Here is a 24,757-nt window from a genome sequence, read left to right on the forward strand (position 1 = left end):
AAATTTTTCTTCTATTAAAAATGCAAAAAAAAAAATCTGATAGCATTTATACAGATAGTGTATTTCTGCATGTTGCATCGCTGGTGTTGCTGCAACAGATATAAAGCTGTGTTATTGTGCTGGTTTTTAATAAAATAAGCTGGTTCTTTCTATGGTTTGCCTTTAGCACAGCTTTGCAATCTTACTCTCAGAACTGTGGTTTCTCCCAGATGCAGTAGCTCTGATCTATAACTACAAGCTTCTTCTGTAGGGCTTTTGAATAGCTGTATTCAAATTAAAGCTATGATTTTCTTTCCTTTTTTTTAGCAAAAGACCATGCCAATGCAATAAACTTTTATTTTAAGGCTTTTAAATATATTTTGCATATATTTAAATAAATGTAGAGGTCCTCCCATAGTTGCACTGGTGCAAATGAAGGACAGTGGATTTGAGCAATATTTCCAAGAGATTCTCACCAAGATTTTTGGAACTGAGCGCAGAGGCTCCTCTTCTTTGGGAACAATTCGGATGTAAAAGACAGCAGGGAAAATGAAGATGAGACAGGGGGCGGACGTGGCACCTGAAAGTTAATAAAATACATTAAATTATTCATAAATCATTTGAGTGTGAGAAATTAAACTCTGCAGAAGATGCACCACTCTGAGGACAAATAGGGAATGCTCACAATATAAAAGTTTATCCAGTAAAACTATAGTTCTGAAAAGCAGGAATGAAAATCTGTTTTTAGAAAAATTATGGCTCTATGCACCTGTTGGGGCGATGTATGGCTGTTGTCTGTTCTCTCATCAAAAATTAGATCCAACTTTAATGTTTTTAAAGCAATTAAACATTGCAATACAATAAAGGCAAGAAAATGATTGGAGTTGTTTTAATGCCATTTCTGCCCACAACAGAGACACATCAGATACAAGGAATAATTTTGCATTATATACACTTCCATTTTATTATTTTATTCCAAAATTCTCCATAAATAAGAAACATTTCACTAGATATATTAGCTATCTAGTGAAGACTTGAGGGTTTCTCGATTCTAAAACATTTTTAAAAATAGTTTAATTAAACTATAAAAACAAATAAATTGTATTCTATATGGTAGATATTTTTTGTTTTATTTATGTATATTTTATGGCTTGGTCAAATAAGACCAAAACCAAAAATGACTGTTAGAATTTCTATGGTTGCTGACCTCTAAAATAAAAAGGTTTCTATGCAATGCCAAGAACTTTATGAATAACTTATGACCTATATATGTCTGGACTAAGGAATAGGAATGCAGAAATTTTCTATCAGGAGACATCATAAAGGCCGTGGCAAATATCTCTCAAAACCTGTACACTCATGCAAACAGGCTATGCAGATCTGTATTTTTAAAATTTTTTCGTCTCAAAGATTTTTATGTTTCTTAGTTAAATTGTATAGGATACATTTTACCTCAAAGCTGAGAAGAAGATAACTTCTTTATTTTAGCCCAGTTTCCACCCACTTCTGTTGTACTAATAAAATGGCATTCATACCCATTTGCTTTGACAACAATTAAATATCGTCAAGGCAAAACAGTATGAGAATGGGCCACCAATATATCTCTATTCATTATCTATCAAGTTATTCCAACTGCAATTGTAATCTGATGAACTCACATCGTTTTCTCAAGATCAATTTCATTTAACCTACCAATAACCCCAAAGATGCCCAAGATGTTTGGGGCAAAGATGACCAGCAGGTTGATGAACGTGAGCAAAGTGACGGCAATTGCAATGTGACGAGGCCAGTAGAAGGTTTTATTGGGGAACATCATCTGCTGGATTGCTCTCCTCACCTGATCATAACATAAAAGGATTTAACTGTTTATTAATTTCATAACTTTGACAATGATGGAATATTGTCAAGGCAAGGGATCATATTTTAATTAAAAAGGTAAGTGGCTGACAAGCCTGTGTGCAAACATTGAGTGCTAAAATAATTGTACTTACAGGAAAGAGCACGATCGGTACTGTAAGTGTGACAGCAGTGAGAACAGCCACACGCACACAAAGGATTAAAGTGTCATAAGGGTCGATGCGGCTGTATGTGTGAAGTAGCTCTGCTTCCACTTCATCTGCAATTGGCCAAAACAGGAAAACAGAGATTCAAGGTAAAATATCAAAATTAGAGAAACTATAAGCTACTACTTTGTAAAATTAGACTACATTTATTTGAATTCTGGGTATTCGCTGGACTTTTAGCAGCACAACTAAAACATAAGGCCAATTCTTTAATAAATGAAAAATCACCCATCTTCCAATGCTATATCAGTCCATTGATCTAAGCACTCTAAAAAACCTGGGATCTCCTCAAGAAAAGGGAGTCGGGGCACAGGATGATTTATAGCGCCACTCTCTCGAGGGGTTTAAGGTTAAAGGTATTCTAATGTCACAGGAAAAAATACAGCTCTAAATCCCTGAAGATCTTAAAAGTCTCCCAAATCTATTAAAAATAAATACTTTTATTCCTTTAATTAATTGGGTTATGAAAGTAAATGACAGTATATTCCTGGGAACAATATGAAACCTGCTGAATAGAAAGTTAGATTTTAAGATACACTAGGAAAGATGATTGAACTGTCTCCAAAACATGTCTCACCATAATTTCTTTAACAAAGTCTGATTTTATATTTTTGATGATTGAAAGTTCCTGAATAGCTACCCAAACATAAATAAAGGTTAATACTACATTTCTGTTAAACCCCTAAAATTATGAAAAGACATGGGGCGATAAGTATACAGCAGGTTTCCATCTCCATTAATATTATTCAATTATCAGTGATCAATAATTGGGTAAAAATGTTTTACAATCTGTGGCTCACAGGTGTCACATTGAATTAAAGAAATGTCTTTAAAAAATGCCAGGTCAAATACCATTTTCTAGGTATTGAATTATTTTTTAAATTAATGTTTATTTCTCTATTTCATATAGTATAATATGCAATAGAAAAAAATAATAATTTGAAGCTTTTTTTCTCATCTTTAACAGTGGCGTCAATAACCCTGGAGACTTGTGTTGTTTTTTTTATACTTGAGGCCACTAGAGGGCATGAATGTATCATAATAGTTATAGTTTTCAATTTACTACCATTTTATTTCAATAGATTTGTATTCAGTAATTTTGGTACATTTATGAAATGACAACTGAATTTGAAAACGCTTGTGTTTTTTTGAACATTATGAAAGAATTGAAGACTTTAGTCAACCAAACCAGCAGTGAAACAGGTTCTCTAAGACAGAAACGCAAATTGTCAAAAATGAGAGAATACGAGGGCTTACCGTAGAAAGTTAGGTATCCAAACAGAGCAGCCAAGAAGTACATGATGTACATGACTGCAATGGAAATATTGGACACATGCTGCATCTTTTTCTTAGTGGGACTGAAATCAGAAAGAAAAATCATCATGTGGTTACCCCAATATTCAGTTTAATTACGTTTCCAAGCAATGCCTGTTCAACCAAATATAAGCGCTGCCTTCACCTTTAACCCTAGAAAACATTAGCAGCTTTTTTTCAACAAGGGATTGTACATTTCGGCTAACAACATGCTACACAACACAAAGCAGTGCAGAGACATTTCAAAATACAGTGAAAGCAGTGCATGTGACTAGAACATGGCAAGCCAAGCACAAAGCACACACAGTAGCTTTCTTCTGTTTATTAATGTCTCGTCCAAAATAAAGTTAGCAGGAGGTTTCCATCATAAGAACATACTTGCGCAGCTCTGTGTAGATAGGGAGGACCTCAGGGTGGCACACAAAGGCGAACGCCAGGATTGGAATGGTGTAGGCCGTCTGTAAATGAACCCCAACAGGTCACCATAGATACAGCAGCGCTATCCCCGCCGTCTTACCACCAACTTCTCGCTGCATTGCCCATTGCTCCCTCTGACACATCACAGAGAGCTAATTGTTTCTTGTGATTAACTCGGGCCTGGCAGCAGAACAGCTTTAGCCTATTTAAAAATGCCTTGGTGCCTTGTAAGCTGCTAACCAGCTGGGATTGGTCATAGTTGAGTGAGAAAAAGTATGGGGATGCTGACAAAATGTTTATAGGGTTTTAGGAAAAATCTGGAACAATGAGAGAATATTGGCTGCTGCTCTGAAAAGTAAAACTGCTCAATAAAATTATCCCATTAGGTTCAGACTGATCAGACTATAATGAAGAGTCATCCAAGATTATATGTCAAGAAAGGATTTTAAAAACCAAAAGGAACTTAGAAAAGAGTCCAATATTTTTCCATCTCAATTGTTAGTCCTGATATGTCCTAATTTGATGGTTTCTCTATGTAAATCACATGCTTTAGTCATTTCTGCACTATTTCAAACTCCAAATGATTTCTGGTCTTTTTGCCCGCTTGCCATTTTGTACCCTTGTAGTTTTGCTCTTTTCTGTCCACCATAGCACACTTCATAGGTTAAGAACTTTCTCTAAGTAATGGACAATTAAAAGCAATGTTCTACAATTTTCTGTTAGTTTAATGTCAGGAAATGTTTTGCAAGTTTCTTAAATAATATCCAGCAGCAGGGGTCGACTGACACAAGGATCAAAACCATGATCAGTGGTAAAAAGATGCAATAGAAAGTGTTTAGACCATAGCAATTACGTGCAAAGTGTGGACATTTTTCAAGATTACTCAAAATGCTTCCCTCAATATTTCTGTCACACATAAATGTTTCCAATGGTCAAATAAATATTAATAATGGCTAAAGATAACTTGAGTAAATACAAAAAGATAAAGAAAAAACCTGGCCCTAAGCAGCAGGCTACAAGATTTCAAATGGCAACCCATCATGGGGGTACAAATTGGCTTGGAGGCAAACTGACCTAGAGGCAGTTCAGGGGTTCATTCTGTCTTTGGGCCCTGCATCGGTCATAAAGTTACACAGGTTTGCAGCAGGTTCTGATCTGTTTCAAACCAGGATTCCCATGCTTTGATTGTGAGAAGGGATAGGCGACATGCTAATGACTATGACATCAGTGGGTGGCTTTCAGTGCCCATAGCAGTGCAGGTGAACTTGCAGCTTCATAGAAAGCGACATGCAGACACATACTTGCGTATTGAGGTTGGCCATCTTGGGAATGCAGGCCGGATTGACCTCCCCACCGGGGTCGTTGACAGTGACATTCATCACGCTCACAGTGCTGTTATGAGCAAAGTCCACAAACGGACAAGGGAGGTTGAACTTCTTGTAGATGACCTGTGCAGAGTGCAGAGACACTTGGTGTTGCAGCAAACCAAAAAGCAGTGAGACGGTTAATATTGGGACAGGCTGGAAATATGTCAATGAGAGAAAGCCAACAAAAAAGAGAGAGAGGGAAGGCAGCGAGTGGATTACAGCTCACAAAGCCAAAACTAGGTCAGAGAAGGAAACATTGCCAGGGACTGCGGCATGCAAACATTAGTCCATAGCGGTAGGTAGGAAATACTAAAGGGAAATAGAGGGTGGGAAGATCCCAGAACATCCGGTCAGCATGACACAACCTGGGAGTGGGAGACAACATGTGACATGTGCTCTACACATATGTGTAGTTCATGACCAGAGGACTCACAGAAACGAGGAAGAACACCATGCAGCTCAGAGAAAATCCACTGGTGTATCCCAAGTATCCTGAAAAATAAACACTTTATCAGCATTTAATATCATTACAGAGTACATGGCGATGATCAACAAGACCTAAAGTTTGTGTCATAATAAGTTACATAAAGTGTTGAATATATTTTTATTTAATTTTTTTTACATTATAACCACAAACTTTGATCTATTATTGTGAGACTTTTAGCAAGCAGTGACTTGAGCCATTATGCCAGGAAGTTGAGATTAGAATAAAATAGCTGGGAAATCATTCATGTTTATGTAATTTTGTCTGTCAACAGGACACAAACTGCCGACAAAAGACTGTAATTATGTGCCTGTTTGCTCAATTTCCAATCTGAATTTTTCCCATTTTTTCTTTAATAAAATGCTATGGGTGCAACATTAGCTCTTACAGGCGTACAGATAAAATTGGTTTCCTCTTATAAAAGCCATAAAATGACACACTCACCTAGTTGTTTCATCAGAGCCAGTGGTAATATCACTGCCACAGAGACGATAATGACCAGATAGTTTCCATTCAGGTACCATTCACTGTAGAGAAGCAGACAGACACAACAATTATGGTATTGATTTGAAACAACTATAAAGACTCCTCTCAGTCTCACGTATGTTAAAGTTTTGTACTGTGCTAGATAAATGAAAGCAAGTCAACAGCTAACCACAAGTGCAGGAGAAATAAGACATTTGGAGTTTTAGGAGTTATTAATGCGCCAAGTTGTTAAATTCACAGCTGAGGAGAAATTAATACAAATCAAACCACACTGGGTTGAATTTAAATATGTTCAAAGTAGACAAAAACAAAAGCTAACTTGCTGCTCAGAGAGACGGAGTCTGAATGTGATGTAGGGGAGTTTAAGTTATTCAAAGAATTTATTTAGGCCTTTAAATCATTAAGATTGATTGGGATTTTCAAACACATTTTAATATCCAACATGAATACATCACCCACATTAGCATAAGATCACACATTAATAAAGGAAAATAATCCAAACTTTCAAATTTTTTGGCTCATATTTCACAGGTTGTAAATTCTTCAGACAAAAAGGAATCTGAACAATAGAATAGATATTCAAGATTTAAATTGATCATTTGTTTCCCACTTTAAAGTATTTTTTCAAACTGTAATAAATGGCTGCCATAACAGCATTTTTCTGCTATTAACTTGTCTGGGTTGATTTTATTTTTCACCTTATCAATTGTTTTCTAATGTCACAAACATTTGCAAATGAAATTATGAAAATATTCTTTGAACTGACTATAGGGGAAAAGTTAACTTGGTTTATATATTTTTTTAAATATACAAATAACATTCCATCCTCCTATTTATTTGATATGACAATATTGGAAGAGATTAGTGTGAAACTCATGACAGAATCCCATGAGGCCATCATCGACATGTTATAATCACAAGGCTGTGTCTGTCTAGGAAAAAAAGCTCAGAGGTTTATTTTTAGAGCTGCACAGCGGGGGGGATTAATTTATTGCCCTCTGTCAGGTGGGAACCCCCACAACATGCAGCATCTGTTGCAACACACTCAATTTTTAAAGTAATGATGATGCTACCTCATGTAAAAATGATAGGGAAATCTAAAAATCTGTGTTTTAGAGTCCACACTACTTTAAGGAGCTGAAGAGTCAATAATATACATTAACAATGATTTGGCCATTTATTATGAAATAAATATAGTGTATTTTTTTCACTGCAAAGAATTCACAAGGGAGAAGCAACACCATATAAACACTGGATTTTGAAGAAAGCTATTTTTTCCTAAATACGAACGCTATTCAACAATGTCCTATCTACCTGCTTGTTTTCTGTTTCAGAATCACGCTGAATTTTAGATGTTTATGCTTTTTTTTAGCCCACTCCTATGAAATTAAATGAAACAAGCCCACACACTCTGGCGGGATGAGATGCCGCCAGGGCGACCTGGTTTGTTATTTCTGATAAACAATGATTGTTGACCGTGGCCCACAGCTACACAGTGATAACAGGTTGAACGCGATGTGTGCATGTTGTCACTCCTACTACAGTCCACAAGACACAAAAATGTTTACCCAAAAACTTCCAAGAAACTCTTGACCCACTTAGCACAGGGTTGTGTAACCATCCTCAGATTCTCCATAACTGGAGCAAAATTCATAATGAATTGCATGCATGAGAGCGGTTTTTGTTTGTCTCCTAGGCCACCTGCAGTAAGCAGTGATATCCCACAGTTTACATTTTCAGCTGCAGAGTCTTGCCGCGTTTTGATGTCTCATCGGACATGCCCCCCCCCTAACTCATCCCACCCTAACTCACCCCACCTCTCTGGGGTCACAATCACAGCTGTTCTCACACCAGCTGCTCCAAGCGTGGCACCCGGCGGGCCCAACAACTGGCACGGCTCGGAAGGATTCTTCGGTCTACAATTAAACCTCTGTCTGGTCCCGCAGGGAGCTGATGGGATGACTCACTTCCTTTTGCTCTTTCATCATTAAGTGTGATTCAAAGATGGGCTTTTCCTGCCTTAATGTCTTTTATTTGCACGTAAAGTGTGAGAATAACTGATTAAGATTTTAATCAATGATAGATTTGAAATACAGTGCCCTGCAGATGTATTCACACACTTTGGACTTTTATATTTTGTCACATTACAGCCACAAATATTGATGGGTTTTATTTCATTTAAGAATCCGACACAAAGTAGCACATTACTGTGGAGTAGAGCAATAATCCATGTTTTTTCAGAGGGTTTCGATATAAAAACTTGCCAGAGGGTGCTACGTAGGGCCTTAGAAAGTTGGATGGAAGATGAGGGGAAAAATGAAAAAGCAAACAAAAAAAATCTAAAAATACATTTAATTATGAATTTAATTTATAATTAAAAAAGTAATTTTTAAATTAAATCAGCATTTATGCAAAGTAAATGTAATTATTATTGAATAATAAATAAAAGTTAGCTAAAAACATTCTAAACATTTATCAGTTTTTAAATATTTCTTGGCAATGTCTGTTGGTCATATCCACATATCACGATGACATTCTATGCCCAATCAAAGGCCAGGCGTTAATTTAATTGTAATTATGTTGCATGATATTAAAGCCAATGTTGCCATATTTTTTCTAATTGATCTGGCTGAGCTTGAGGTATTTTGCAAAGGCAAATAGGAAAACATTTACATCTCTAGATTGGGAGAGATGAATCATAATGCCCACCAAACCTAAGTGTAGCAAAAAGATGAAAAGCATGGAGCATTTTCCTTCTGCTTCTCTGTGTTGGTCTACAACTTAAAATCTCTCTTAACAAAATGTGGGTAAAAAAATGTAGGGAATTAAATGCTAATTAAATGCATGTTCTATCAGCAGAATTGCTCACAATTTGCATTTTATATATTTATTTTAGATCAAATAAATCATGTGCCAGCCACTCACCCTGCAGGCACGTCCACCTTCAGAAATGCCTGGATTACCAAAGGGAACTCATACTTGACTATATAAAGATAACTGGACATTGCTGTGGATCAAAAAGAGACAAAGTTATAGTACCTGTTGAAACAAACAGGAGATTGCAGTCTAAATTTTTTGAGACAGAAATTGTGATGAATAATTAAGCTTTGAATTATCTAAAGCAAAGTTTTCATACTTACTAAACATCTTTTTGAGTTTTTTCTGTGGCCCTGTTTGTCTTCTACAGCATGCATGGATGTAACTTACTGTTGCTAAAATCTTATGGTATTTCAGTAAAAATGTATTGCCTGTTTCTTATACAATCAACCACAAAAATAAGGGACAACTTGTGTGTGTGACAGGCTACCAATAAAACCCCTAAAGAGATAACAAAAGTTTATCTTCGGAGCTTAAGAGCCGTTTAAGCCTGGATGATTCAGAGCTCACCATTTTAAATCATCACAAGAAAGTCTGGATATTTTTTTTAAAGAGAGCTGTTCTTCTATAAAAGCCTGGTGAATAGCAGTGAGGGACCTCACCTCCAATGTTCTGGAGCGTGATGGCAATCCCTGCAGCCATCTTTCCCGGAGTCCCGAAGGCCCTGTAGCCGAGCTGCTCATACGCGCGAATACCTGAACCACAAACAGAAGAAAAGAGACTGCGTTACAACCACAGCTAAAAAAAATGTTAAATATAACTAAGTTTGTGATTCATTTACATCAGATTACATGCTTACATACCTACAATACCAGATGACTTTAGCAGTAAATGGATTGAATATGACGAAAGAACTGCAACCACTGTGAGGAGCAACCTGAAACCATCAGACAACAGATCGAGATTAGCACCACATCAACAAAACTTCAAAATTAACACTTACAGCTAAGACGTGGGACTGCATCTAAATATAATAAAATACCTTCCTGCTGAATATTTGATTCACTATATGATTCACTGCAGGTTATTTAAACAGCTGCAGTTCAGGCATAGTGTGTTTCATATAGATTGTACGAGAAAACCCTGCGGCTCTCCTTCACACCAGACTGTTGGTCCAGCTGATTCACAGAGGTCACCCTGCAAGCCTCTCTGGCCTCTGTCACCAACACACAAACACACCAGCTGGGCTCTTAAAGGACAGAAGAAACACACAAAAGAGAAGAACGTCTTTCTTTCTGTTACTCAGCCGACATGGGAAAATACACTCGTCACAATAAGACTTCACTTCCCTTTTCAGCTGTTCCCTGAGGCAGAGAATGCAATCCTCTCTTTACTTGGTCATAACCAGTGGTTTTGCAATTATTGACGAAATGTTTGCCAATTAAATCTATCAATTACTTTAATCGGACAAAAACTCGGGGTTAGCAGATTCTTCATTAACCACTGAGGCCTTTTAATATACAATATTAGAAATACATTAAAATATACAAATAAATAATTTCTTTTAAAATTAGGAAATAAACATTTTATTCCATAAAACTTGGCATCATAGCATTCCTTCAGTGATGCTGGATCATCTGTAGCAAAGGATGAATCTCCAGCTAATAAGAAACTTGTAACATCAATACAACGTAGTGAACTGTTGATTATTTTAATTGATGACTAAATTAGTTGTCGGTTACCGTATTTCAATAATATGACAATTAATCAAATAAATTATTTCAATGCTATATTAATTTTCTGCATTCTGATGCAAATATAAAATAATCTCAGACTGCATTAATGACCATCTTAAAAAGACACTGTTATAAAAATACATGTAGTATGAAGAAGATTGATCACCTCTATTTTCAATAAGGCACCATTTGAATGAGTGACCAGAATTGATTCTTTTTGTGATTTAGAGCGAAATCTTTAGGAGAGAATTTGGAATTAACTCTTGGGATAAACCCCTGGCATGCGGGGGTTTCATGAATGGTTCCCTGATCCACTGGCATTCTTTGACCTAGTTCACCTCATTCCAACTATTTACTGTTTTGTCTTTTGTTTTTTACTACTGGCAACATTAACTTTCACTCCCACACAAACACTCTCTCAATTCCGCGCTCCCTTTCCAAAGGCCAGGCAGTTCAGTCTTTCACTGCGACTTCAACTCTTGGCCGGGAAACAACTTTTTTTTTCTACAAACCATGTGGGAGAAAGCTTAGCTGACTTGGGGGTTTGAAGTCAATCAGTCAAGTAGAAGTGGGAAGACGGATCTGCTGACACTCAGACAGACTGACACACTTGGGTCTCTGTTGCCCGACTCGCTGAAATTCCACCCCACAGCATTCCGACTCGGAACCAGGACCGCTGCCCCAAACTGCACCCACAGAAGAAATCTCAAAGAAAGGAGACTCGTGTATTAAATATAAGTAATTATCAGCTGAAAAAAGGTGCTACAAATACTTGAACACTGCAAATGTTTGTTCAAGTAAGGGACAAAAGACTAAAGTGAGTGATGTATTGTAAGGATGCCTGGAGATTGAAATCTGACAAATTTCAGTTTGATTGGAAACAAAATCTTGTCGCTTTGTTCAGTTTACCAGGAGTTACAAGGGTAGCAGGACATTTTGGTATGGATGCTGTTACTGAGTTTTAATTGTGCCGATAAGATAGTGGAGCCAATTTAAACGATTCATTCCAAATCAATTTGTTTCTGTTTTAGCATATTAAAACCATGACTGCTTCCCTGTTCTTAAAATACATTATTAATAGTCACTTGTGTGTGAGGGGGTGCGGTATTTTTAATGACTTTAAGTTAATAATTGCATAAAATCTTATTAATATTTGTAATTAAAACCACACAAAAGAGAAAGTGCAACTTTAAGATTAATTTGGGACATTATTCCAATCCCACTTTATAATGAACTGAAGATGCTACCATTTCTTATGTTATTCAAAAAGTTATTTAAAATTGATGCAAGAGATAAAGGAAAACTGCTTTTGTTGATCAAATTTTGTGAAATGGATTTGCATTTTTTTCTTCTGATGCAAAAAATAAACAACCCAATGTAGATTTGCACACGACATATCAGAGCCATTGTTAATGGATTTAGTCATAACGAAAAACATGGGACTTGACCGAGGGAGGAAGAGGCTCTCCAGAGCCCACTCTGCCATAAAAACCTTTACAGAAATTGTTTGGACGCTAAAGGTGGTTCAGGTGTAACATGCCGAGCGCATTGTTATCTGGAGTAACATGCTTTGACATCATATCAATGATAAGTGCGAAAGAGGGCATCTTTATTTCTCATAAAAACAGAAACTACAGCTCGAAATGAATCTCTGAAAGAGCTTTTTAACAGTAAAACTCTCAAGTTCATGACATCAGGAATTTACTAAAATGCTTGAGATTTTAATACAATCCTGGGACTAAAAATAAAAATAGAAATAATGAATGAATGTGATGTTGTGGACCCATTTTGACAAAGGTCATTATTATTATTCAAAACATGTCACATTGTCACAGAAACAGTTCCGTGCCAATCAATTCTTTAGATGTAAATCCTATAAAAAATGGTCAAAATCCCTCTCTCTTTAACTTTATAAGATTTTTTAAGCTGATATTTTATTTTGTTCCTCTGACTGTTTTAGGAGGGCAGCCCTGGGGTTCAGAAGGAAAGAGGCAGTCTCACGCCTGCTGTCAAATGAGAAACACAGAAAATCTGCCAAATATGTCACACTTGTTGCTTGTTCCTCTCAGCGGCTACTCTATTGTTCAAAATAAGATCCTATATAAACACAAATACACAGCCTTTCATCGGAAACAGGATAGACAAGTGCACGTTATCTGCTGCACGGAGTCACGTACTACTGATTAACACGTGACCATATTAATATATAATGTAGCCCAGATGACTAGGGGATTATTTTCAGCTTCTGTCTAGCCTAATGTCAGAAGTACTGCCGTTCGGTGACAGAGAGTTAGCATCCAGAAAAACATCAGTCACACTACACAGATCAAAATAAGGAGCTTTTTCTGCCACGAGGGGAAATCCTCTTCACAATACTGCCTTGAAGAAGAAGGCAAATTACATCCTTCAGGATTGAGTTTCTGAATATTAAACATGCCTGTAATTTTCTCCGAAGGAGAAGTGAATCTGGAATAACAAAAAAAGTGCGCTCCCCTCATCCATATTCAGTTTTTTACAAATAAACAACAAAAAAAAAAACATACTTCTACCAATCTTGAGTCAAAAAACATTCAAAACGTAGCTGGAACTTTGTGTTTAGCTTCACTATTACAAACAGAAAATAGACTAACATGAACGGTTTTTGGGATGTGGGAGGAACATGGAGTAACCCGAAAAAAATCCAAGAAATCAACAGGAGTGTGACCTTCCTGAACATCTACACCAGGGGTGTCAAACTCCAGTCCTCCAGGGCCGCTGTCCTGCAGTTTTTAGATGTGCCACAGGTACAAAACACTGGAGTGAAATGGCTTAATTACCTCCTCCTTGTTCTCCAGAGCCTTGCTAGTGACCTATTATTCTATTCAGGTGTGGTGCAGCAGAGGACACTGGCCCTCGAGGACTGGATGTTGACACCCCTGATCTACACTGATCAGCATGTAAATACCATTTGGCTATTTGTTGTGTTATCAGTTAGTAGGCATCAAAAGCAGGAAAAAAAGCACACTAAAAGCCAACAGTCTGCAAGAAAACAAGCAAACTAGAATGCTTGTGACATTTCTCTCCTCATGTCACAGAATAAAACTGAAATGCTACAAGAAAAAAACTATTTTAAATGCTGCTGGTGAGGCACGTTCCTTAAAGGTCAAAAGCCCCAAAGTCATGAATCTGTTGCACCAGCCTGCTACGGTGGAGACTTTTAAATGTTATGCTGCTAATTCATTATGCACACAGACTGACTCAAAGCAGAGAATCAATCAAAGAGGAACATATTAAAACTCATTATTTTCTACACCTTTGACTGCAATCACTGGCTTTATGAGATGAATAAATTATTGTTGGCTTTAATTCTACTTAAGTATCAAATGTACCCAGTATCACTAGTTTCTTTGTCATTAACAAGGTCTGCTAGAGGGTTAATACAAGGTGATTACATTGCATTTAGAAGCTATTTATGTCTGGCACAAACTCACACCGCAAAACCCTCAGAGGGTCGAAAATAAATCAGAGTTCTGGGAGCTGTAATTCAGCAAGTGTAGCTGCAGAAAGTAATTCCAATCCAATTAGGGTTTTAATGCATCATCATCATTATCATTAATGCGTGACTTACAGAAACAGGACGACCCCTGTGTTGGCCATGGCGTATGCAAGTCCTAAAATTCCACTTCCCATGATGGCATTGCCCAGGTTGAAGACGGACATCCCAAAGGAGGTTTTCCCTTCAAACTGCAAAGTAGAACAGGGGCGAGTTGCATTTGCGCAAACATCTTTGAGTGAGGGGTATGATCATGCCGAGGCTGAGATGTGTGTTAACTTACATCGGTGAAGCGCGTTGTTTTCTTATTCTCTGCGCCTGATAAGAACTCCTGGCTCTCCGGGAGGCTGGCTTCTGTGTTTTCAGTTCTGTGAGGACTAACGATTGGAGACTGCTGTAAGAATATGGCGCATACTGCAAACACAGGTTTGCAAAAACCATTCAAAAGCCATCTCTTCTTTTTGGGGGGAATTTTTATGGCTTATTTATTAACTGAACAGTTAATAATCTTTCTTTGATAGATCACAGGTTTTGGGTAATCTTTCGACACATCTGTGTTGGTACCATCATGCAAAACTTTTCACATCCCTTGAACTTTTCCACGTCACAAGAAAGAGGGGATTTTACTGGGATTGCACATGATAGACAAAACCAAATTATCTCATAATTATCAGGTGGAGAAAAATTTGTTTATGGTTTTCAATTTTGTAAAATTATCTTTCACTGAGATTAAAGCTACAAGGGTTTTGCAAATATGTTCATAAAGTTTGCACACCTGGAGATTGAAATCTTAATCTATTCTTTATTTATTTATTTTTTTCAAAATACTGTACCTTTGGTTCAGCCTTATAAGATAGAGAGGATCTGTGAATTTTCATATCATGAGACATCCTACATTAGACTTAGGTCTGGACTTTTACTAGGCCATTCAGACATGATTGTGCTAAAAGCTAATATGTTTTACTCTGGTTGATCTGGATGGTAGAGGAACTTCTGCCCTTGACTCAAGTGTTTTGCAGAATCTGACAGGAACGCTTTCTGTTTCCAGTCACAATCACCATAGGATTTTACATTTTGGGCTCATCTGTTCAGCGCACGTTCCTTCACATGTCTGCAGTAACTAAAACCTGAGGCAGACTGTAGTTGGAACATCCACTTATTTTCTTTGATAGATCACAGAATACTCTCAGATTTTCAAAGTTTGTGGCATTATTTTAGAATCCCACCCTGCAAATCTCTCTACAACATCATAGTTCTCGTCGTGTCTGCCATGTTCCTTGGTGTTTATGATGCTTTGTTCACTAATATTCACAAAATTCAGAGGCCTCCACAAAGCAGCTGTATTTTTAATTACTTTAAATTAAAAGTACTTAATTAGTAAGTAGGTTTCTTACTAATTAAGAAACCTATGAAGGCAACTCATTGGACTGCATTTCATTTTTTTGGCAGTAAAGTAAAGCAATGGGGGTCAATTCAGAATAATTTTTCTTCTACTTAATGACTTAATACTGCTTTGTGTTTCCATATCACATAAAATCCCATGAAAGTACATAAAAGTTTAAAGAGACAAAATGACAAAGTACTTTTCCACAAAGACATGCAACAGTTATCACAAAACTGTGGAAAAAAAGCAAAAATGTACTATTCTCATGATACATCATTTTATACATACCTAGCATTCTGGGTGCTATTGGCTACAGTTTCCCTACAAGTACTGTAGAGAGAGGTCATCCATCACCCAACGAGAGCACAAAGTGGAAAACAACACCCACAGTCATAATATAATAAACACATTGACAAAAAAAAAACTACATCATCATCTCTATCCCAGAGAGGGGAACTTTTAATTGAACCATCTATTACACCAACAGTGCAAAAAAAGAAAAAAACAACCTGACGTGATAATTGGGCACTTATCTCATTACATTATCAAGCACAAATTGTAGTGCAGCAAGTCAGCAGCTGAAGCCCAAGTGTTGTGCCAAGCAGGGCTTCATTAGGGTCTTTGCTGAAAATCCCATCGTAGTTGACAGATTTTTGTTGTTTTCTAAGTTTTTCTTTTTATGGTACACTGTCATCTGTTTAAGTGCTGTTGTTCTTTGCTTTTCAGGATTCTTTCCATCCGTTCTCTGCTTTGTTTTAGTTTGTTTTTATTAAGTCAAGTTAAGGCTATTTCCATATCGTATTTCAGCAACCAGGCAGTTCAAAGTGCTTTACACCACAAAAACACGATGAAATAACCATCGTTATGAAACAGCAATAAACTATACATTTTAGCAGACGCCATCATCTAACTCATTGTCCCATGTGATTCAGTGTTTCCCTGTGATAAATTAGACTTATTGGTCTCACCTCTTCCAAAGTCTATACCTGCCTTCCCTTATATTGATGCACATCACGAGTGCTTATTGAGAAAAGAAGCACCATAGGTCATTAGTCCATCACAGGGCAACAATGAGACAGACAGGATAAACAACCATGCAAATGCACTCATATCTAAGGACAACTCAAAGAGATCAATTAACCTAACAATCGTGTTTTTGAACTGCGGAGGAAGTCGGAGCACTCTGAGAAAACCCACGCATGCAGAGAGAGAACATGCAAACCTCATGTCTGGTTTAAAATTAGACTAAATGTTCTCAGTTACTACTCACTTAGGATTACTAAAATTATTTCTATTTGTCATAAATGCCAGAATAAAAGAAAGTAATTCATTAATGAATTAAGGAAAGTAAGAGCGATGTGACGATATCAAGTACAAGAATATATAACAAAATACAACATACCAGATTTATTTTTAGAATGCTTTTGAAACATTTTTTGTATGAAATTGGTTAGTAAACAACATTGTAACTACTTTTATTTCTAAAATTATGTGACACTTGACCCATAAACACCAGCAATTAAATTATTTAGCATAACCCAGGTACCTAAAAATGACTTTTATGTTCATACTGCAGTTATGTGGAACACTCACTTTTCACAGTCTTCTGCAGAAGGTGTTTTTGCAGATGCTGTGATCTCCTCTCCAGGTTCATGGCCTTTCCCATTTGGAATAGCGTTCACCTCAGCTGAGGAATTTTCCACAGTCTCAGCTGGTTTGTCCTCACTCATGTCTCCTCAGGTAAATAATATTCTGTCCTTTGAAAAGTGTAAATGCCAAGTGCTTTGAAACCAATGTCTTGATTTTCCACCTGGGATCTGTGTGAGAGAAAAAAATACAAACAATTAACGTTTCAGACATACAGTCAGGCACTAAGGGCAAATGAAAAAGAGTTCATTAGACGTTAGGTAAAAACTTCTCCCGACACATCAAAGGATATAACTCAAGGGAATGAATTACTGAAATGTTACATTAAAGAAGTCCTCTGAAAAATTCAAGAGATTTTACAAATTGACTCCAAACCTTCAGCAAATAAAACCTTGAGAAGCAAAAAGTTAATGTTTCCATAGATCAATTAAGCAAAAAGAGGTCTGGCAGTGACCATAAACATTCACTGGGATGAAAGATTCCTTGAAGAAAATCTTGTGATGACTGGAGACCACTGGACTACAAAGAACTCATTGCCATGCTCAGGACTAAGGGGCTCAAAGTGGATCAAGAAAATGTCTCCCACAGCATTACACCACCACCACCTCTGGCCTGCTGCCAATTCAAGTTTTGATATCAGAATTGATATTCCTAAACAGTGGCGCTCCTGGAATATTTTTATTGGGGTGGCCAGGTCTGTCACAAAAACAGATTTTGCTGGACAATAAATTTTCCCAATAATTTTTGTGATTAACAACAACATGGTTGTTTTGTAAGTAATATGTTTTTATAGTCGCATAATAAAGCAAAATTACCCAATACACTTTAGTTTTTTTAAGAACACTTAGAACTGGAACTTGAAGATATTTTAAATATACAACAAATTAAACAAGAAAAACCTGAAATAAAATCAACACAACTGAAACCATAAATAGAATAGATTAAACAAATCGCTCTTAAGGAAATGTAATTGCTAATTGCTAAAATGAAATTAGCAAGCTAATTTTAATTTAGCAAGTGATGAGCTGATTAATTGCAACAGGCTTTTTGTCTTCTATATCAGAAATTTCTGAAATACTCAGACAAGACAAGACTGTCTGAAACAATCAACCAAACCTTATTCAAAGTCACTTAACTGCTTTTCTCATCTCTTGCATTGAAAATGTGAAAATGATAAAAATTGTTTTATCAAGCAACTGATATTGTGAACTGATATCTAATAAAGTTGCCCATGAATGTTTGAAATAAAAACAAATCATTTGTCACTATTTTGTACACTAATTATACTAGAATGGGTGTTCAGATTTTGGGGTGAAATTAAAATCAAAATAAAGAGTGATTGCAAGAAATAAAACGCTTCCGTTTGCGTAAACTACCCCCAAAACTCAGTAAACTCACATTTTCAATGCAGAGCAGAAAGTGAATAGCTGTTTTGGCAAATTCCATGAATAATTGACACATTAAGTGACAGGTCACCCTTTAGAGGAAATAGAGCCTTTAGCTTGGTGTGTCACACTGGGCTTTGCATCAGGCCTTCATTTCCTGGGTATCCTGTTGTGTTGTATTAGTTGACCAGTGGCTTGTGGGGCCCAGAAAGGCCTTGGTGACATGTATCTCCTAGATGCCGTTGACTAATCCCCCCTGACTGGCTGGCCCTAAATGATCTCTTTTTGCTGTACTGCGTAAACAGGGGCTATAATGGTGACCATGTTGGAATCTGTAGAGAAAGAACACAAACGGTTCAACTCCCCCCACAGTGATGAGATAAAAAGAGAAGAACCAGTCAGGACCAGCTAGAAACCAGTTCTAGCTGCCTTTGTGCCTCCATTTCTCTGCTTGTCCCTTTTCTTTTGGTTTCCTCTTTTATTGTGGAGGGTTCAGCACAGTCACAATGTTCAGGGTTCTCACTGCAACAATTACTGGCAACAACTCTGCCGCCCTTTGTTCCTTAAGGCCTATTTCGCTTCGCTGCCTACTCTTTTCAAGGTAGCTCAATCCAGGAGGAAATATCCCCAAACCTTGACTGCATTGTGAGGTGAAACACCCTGGGTCTTCACCTAGCGTTCCTCCAAACCTACCCGCCACATCACTGTGAGCTTCACTGCACAGACAGACCTCTCGGTGTCCCTGGGTAAGCTGGGCAACGTGGCCAGGCAGCAAAGCATTGGGCACAATGGCACATGTTGTGTGGTTTCCTGGGAACCGGTTGGGAAACAGTGGTACTATTGTGCCAGGCATCATTATGCTGCCAGGGCCCCTTGGCTGTAGTTCGCCTGGCCACTCGAGAGGCTGAAAAGGTATTTCACTCCCTAATTGAAAAGACGCCACCTTGAATTCAGCAAATGCCAGCATACTGCTTTCACGGGTAGTTGTAGCATAGCTGCTGACGGCAGCAATGGCCGAGGCCGGACCAGCCTTGTGAGACAAATCACTGCACAGCAACGCACTGCCACTCAGAAGGTCCACAAATCACAGAGAGGTTGGAGTAGCCATTGACGGACAACACTCGATGAGCTGCTCAGCTCCTCCTCAATGGCACCAACCACTGGTGCTTCTAACAGAAGGCATGATTGGCCTGAGTTGTGTCTTTTGCAATCATTATGTTCAGCAGTTAAGAGAATACACGACTACTGAGTAAAAACACACTTGTTGGTCAGAACCTTGAATTCCTTGAGGGAATTCAGAAAGCTTGAAGGTCGTGAGTGAAAGCAGAGCAGAAGTAGGTTGAAAAAATGTATGCAAACAATCTAATTCAATCGCAATTTCCTATAAAAATATAAAACCACCTTGGACTCCTCATTGCTGTCGGCCAACTCGAGTAACATAGTTGTGAAATGAAAGGAAAAGGAAACAACAATTTGTGACGTGTATATGAAGTTAATTTGTCTCTATTCAACTTTGTAAAATAGCGCAAACTATTCTTGTCAAAAATATTCAATTACACTTAGATCTAGCCTATTCCAACACATTGAATCTCAGATCTGAACTAGTTCTCCGTCCCAGCCCTCTGTCATTCATGTTTTAGCTGCTTACCTTCTCCAGAACACCTGATTCAAATAATGACACTGCCTCCTCAGCATCCCATCAAGTCACAAGACATTTAATAAAAAAATAAAGAGGGCAGACAAGAGGCAGTACTGAGATGAACATGAACACTGTGATGTGAAACAATAGTCTGGTTGTATTGATGACCTCAATCATCCAGGACTGTCTACTGTTTGTCGACACAATGTAATGCAAGAACATGCATTCGTCTTCTTGGAAAAGAAGACACAAGATCCCATTATTTGAGGAAACCATATAATCAGGTATAATTCATGAAGGTGTTTGCAGTTTGTGAATGAGCGCAAATGTGAGTTTCTGTAACTTTCTAAATCTGTCAGAGGTAGATATGTTCCTAATATGGCTAATAATTAACATCTCTGCACTAACTCAGATTCCCACGTTAAAATGAGTCATCGTGCAGGGAATTAGTGGGAAACCTGTTCATATTTATGTGAATTTATGGCAGAGCTTAGCCTTCTCAAAGACCACAAGGGAAAAATACCGTCTGCCAAAAACATATTAATTATAATGCAGGGAAAAAAAGACTTTACAAAAAATCCGGTCAGTGATGTCACAAAGTGTTTGCCTGATATTTCGACCAGAATAGATCATTTTGTCAAATTATGCATGTTGTATTTAAATACACTGTCTTTTAAAATGCAGAAAACAAATATATAGTGTGAAAGAGTTCAACAAACACTTCAAGTTGCATTGAATAAACTAAAAGCAAACAAAATAAATAGTTAGTACAAAATAATTATGCTGCACTGAGGGTGAGATGACAAACTGCACAAAGATAAAAGAGGATGGGGATGCAGCATCCCCAAATAGAAAATCTTAATTGGATTAACTACTATTTGTTATTATTATAAGATATTTCGAGAAACCAAATGGCATCCAGTGCACCAGCCACATAAGGACCAGGGTCTGGCTGAATGGATGAACTGAAGAGTACAGGGTGACACAGTATTTGTAGACACTATGTCATATAAAACATGGTTGTGTGGCTGCAGAGGGAAACACAAGGCTTCTTATTTTTTAACAAGTCCTGATTCTCAGATCACTGATATCACGTTTTTCTACACTTTTTAGTTCATCCTCTTAGATGTAAAATAAATAAAATCAAAATAAAATAAAAATAAAATCCATTATGTGATTCAGTTGACTATGAGATTTTTAGTCTCTCACTTCAGGTTTATTTTTCTTTGTTAAAATGTTCCAACAAGATGCATTTTTCCAAATAAAATAAACTAACACACACCACAGCTGCACATGGGATATATTACCAGATGGACAAAACGACTTTCCCCAATGTTTATGTTAACTCCCCAGACATAATCCTGTACTGTAAGACTCTTGGAGGGAGAAGATGAATCTGCTTTTCATGTCAGCAACAGCAGAAGCGAGGTTCACTCCAGTTCTCCTTCAGAGCATCAGCGTGTGTGTGCCTCAGCTCTGACGTAAGCAGCTCTGCAGAGACGTCATCCCACATGGAGGGAAACGGAGCCAGGCGGCTTCTCTCATTGTTATTCCTGAAGCGACACCTGTGCTATAAAACACTGCTCATCCTGACTCACTCCTACACTTATTTATTTATTTTTTTTCATTTGTCCTTGCTGTTTATTCATAGCTTGATACTGTAATTAAATGTGTGGCTTTGTGTGTTTGTGTGTGGAGGGGGTGTGCAGGTTATGTAATATCATCAGTAATCTCTCTAATACAGCCTCTTCTGCCACTGCTTGATGACATTTTAGCAGACATGAGGATGAAAAAGCTTTCTTAACTGAGACCCTTAATCTGCTTTTGTTTATTTCATATGTAGAGCTACCATTGCTTTTATATCAAAGATATTCTAAATGTGTTCAATAAGAATAATCATTCACTTCAGCATCTTCACATCTTCACCTTATTTCCATGCTTTTGATATTAAATATCCTATACCTACTGAAGTGTGTCATGTAAGTCTTCAATACTCACTGAATATTCACTGAAACAATAAAAGACAAAACATAAAGATATTTGCTTATCGTCCCTCTCAAAATGCAATTTCACGCAGCTTTAAAGATTTCACTTCTCCATACTATCGCTGACAAGCAGTTAACGAATCCACCAGCTGAAATTTTAGCGTAAGGGTTCAGATTTAGGACCTTGGACACTCAGGATAATGGAGCAGATCAGATTAGAGATCATCTCACTGAGGCAGGAAATCAGGAATAAAACCCGTCCAGGTCATTTCAAACATTCCTGCTTAAAAATAGCTGCAGAGGAGAGAAAAGCTTGACCTTGCACCACGCCACATATTTTTAAAAAAAGCTGCGTTTGAGTGCTTGTTGCATGCGCTACGTAATTACAATGGCAGCTGCTTAAAATAAGCGGTAACCATTCTCTGAGCGCATCAAGCAGCCATCTGCTATGGTGTTCTGGTTCTTCACACCAGGCTAAGCAGTGATAATAACACGTATGATGCCACACATGCACACGCAAACATGACATAGACGCAACGGTGAGAAAAAGCTTTACTGTAGCAACAGGAACAGCGCAATCAAAAATATAGCCATAAAATAACCATTTCAAAACATAAAGTATATAAATCTTTGTATGCATTAAGAAAAATTAGTCATGATAAAAAAAACACATAAATGCATAATAAAGTTGTTTTTATTTTTCTATTTTTCATGAGAGGACAAAACAAAAACATGAATTTTTAAGTTAGTTTATAACTTGTGAGGTAACTTATAATGAGCTTTGGTTTAGTTACTGTGCTAGATTAAATACTGCTTTGCCATCTCTATTTCCCTGCCGGTCTGTCCTCCCATATCACTCAATTCTCCCCCGCCTCCTCTGCCACTGTGATTAGCCAGCAGGAGAGAATAACAGATTAACTTCTGACTGGGAGATTTGTATTTTAGTCTGTGAGACGCTTCATGTCTCAGGGATTCCTATTAGCTGCCATGAAACTCTCACGCGAGAATTTACAGTTACATACCGGATGTCAGTCTGACATTGCGTTTAAATGTCCAGAGTAATGATGTCAAGATGGAGCATTTGAGTGTCACTTTCGCAGAGATTATCACTGACTTTTATTTGAAGTCTTAGTTCAGCAGTTTCCCTTAAAATCACTGAGATGATGATTGATTTTGCAAAATCGATCATAAAAACTCGGCCCATGAGGTAAACTGGTGAAGACTGTTATCAATTTTTTCTTGTTTTTTTTTTCATCTCATTTAGTTTCCTTTGCTCATCAGCCAGCTCCCATGAAACAGAATCTCAACAATCTGAACAGCTGCCAACACTGCAGGCTTCATATGTTCTCCTGAATCTTGTTATCACATCACGCTGTCAGCGCACTGAGATCTTTCAACAGTGAAATGTACAAAACACCAAACTGGCAGGATCTGAAGGGGGATCGCATTTACAATGACACAACCAACAAAACCAGGAAGAGAAAGAACACCCCTATAAATCCACTGACCTGGAGAGAAGAAATGTAAATAGATGTCTGTATTTATTCTGTCAAAACAGATGAAACTATTCCTTATTTCCATGCATATTATGCTTAAAAATTAAAAATGAGCACCTTGAATAATAATGAAAGGCACAAAAGCAAAAGACATGCATTGTTGTATTCTTTGATTGAAAATAAAATAATGCATAAGTCCTGTGTTTTGTTTATGGAAATATGATTATTTTGATTATAACTGAAAAAAATACTTACTTGTTAAATCAGATATGCTAAAAATAACATAAATGATTTCATATAAGTAAAAAGTTGTGGTTATATGAAGTATATAAATGAATTAATTATCTGGTGTTACATATTCAGTCCTGAGTAAGTGATAGAAATATTCACTTCAATCAGTTGACATTTCATTACTTTATTAATAAATTTGGATTCATATAATATAAAAGACTGAAAGCACATAAATCTTTGGACACTATAATAATTTATAGTGTCCAGGGAACTAGGTCTTAAATTTTAAAGAGAAAAAGGAGTTGCGTGGATGTGAAAACCATCTCAGACTGTCTTTTTAGTCCAGAGAATATGCCAATCTGTCTGAATTTAAACACTTCTGAAAGAAGAGTGGGTTGAAATTCCAGGGATGTAAAAGATTAATTAACAGTTATCACAAAGGCTTTAAAATTGTTGCTGCAAATCTGGCAAAACCAGAAAATTATCTGGGGGGGACACCTTTCAATTTGACTTTGATATTCTTTCTACTTACTACACCAAGAAGTGTATTCCCCCACTCTAAATCAAGAAAAACACTCTTGATTTTCTCCTCCAGGCTTGATGTGTCTGATTTTCTGTCTCCAGGCCAGGGTGGCGTGTCGCACCTTCAGGGTCACAGATCTTAACACTCCGAGGTCAATCAACCCAGGAAAAGAATGATACATGAGGCACCATGAATTGTCTCGTGAACTGCCCACGTGGGAACACCAGCACATTGGTGACTCACTGAAAACGGGATTTATTTATAGCAGCACA

General features: G+C 37.3%; 1 protein-coding gene across 2 annotated transcripts in view; it reads right to left on the reverse strand.

Moving 5' to 3' along the window:
• The window catches only part of LOC129352940 (sodium-coupled neutral amino acid transporter 3-like), a 35,916-nt gene that overhangs the window by 4,082 nt on the left and 7,077 nt on the right, over window positions 1–24,757 (reverse strand). Inside the window, exons 2-16 of one of the 2 annotated variants that reach the window (XM_055022155.1) lie at window positions 17,173–17,396; window positions 15,868–15,909; window positions 14,479–14,572; window positions 14,271–14,386; window positions 9,791–9,864; window positions 9,590–9,682; window positions 9,036–9,117; window positions 6,069–6,151; window positions 5,574–5,632; window positions 5,075–5,221; window positions 3,735–3,814; window positions 3,300–3,400; window positions 1,971–2,095; window positions 1,672–1,816; window positions 456–559 (exon numbers count right to left, since the gene is read on the reverse strand). In XM_055022155.1, coding sequence (XP_054878130.1) covers window positions 456–559; window positions 1,672–1,816; window positions 1,971–2,095; window positions 3,300–3,400; window positions 3,735–3,814; window positions 5,075–5,221; window positions 5,574–5,632; window positions 6,069–6,151; window positions 9,036–9,117; window positions 9,590–9,682; window positions 9,791–9,864; window positions 14,271–14,386; window positions 14,479–14,572; window positions 15,868–15,909; window positions 17,173–17,309 — 1,482 coding nt within the window. In that variant the 5' untranslated portion in view covers window positions 17,310–17,396. The remainder of the gene's footprint in view (window positions 1–455; window positions 560–1,671; window positions 1,817–1,970; window positions 2,096–3,299; window positions 3,401–3,734; window positions 3,815–5,074; window positions 5,222–5,573; window positions 5,633–6,068; window positions 6,152–9,035; window positions 9,118–9,589; window positions 9,683–9,790; window positions 9,865–14,270; window positions 14,387–14,478; window positions 14,573–15,867; window positions 15,910–17,172; window positions 17,397–24,757) is intronic. The other variant, XM_055022162.1, reaches the window with a different exon arrangement.

Source organism: Poeciliopsis prolifica, unplaced genomic scaffold (genome assembly GCF_027474105.1).
Source record: "Poeciliopsis prolifica strain line A6 unplaced genomic scaffold, Auburn_PproV2 SCAFFOLD003, whole genome shotgun sequence".
NCBI lineage: Eukaryota > Metazoa > Chordata > Actinopteri > Cyprinodontiformes > Poeciliidae > Poeciliopsis > Poeciliopsis prolifica.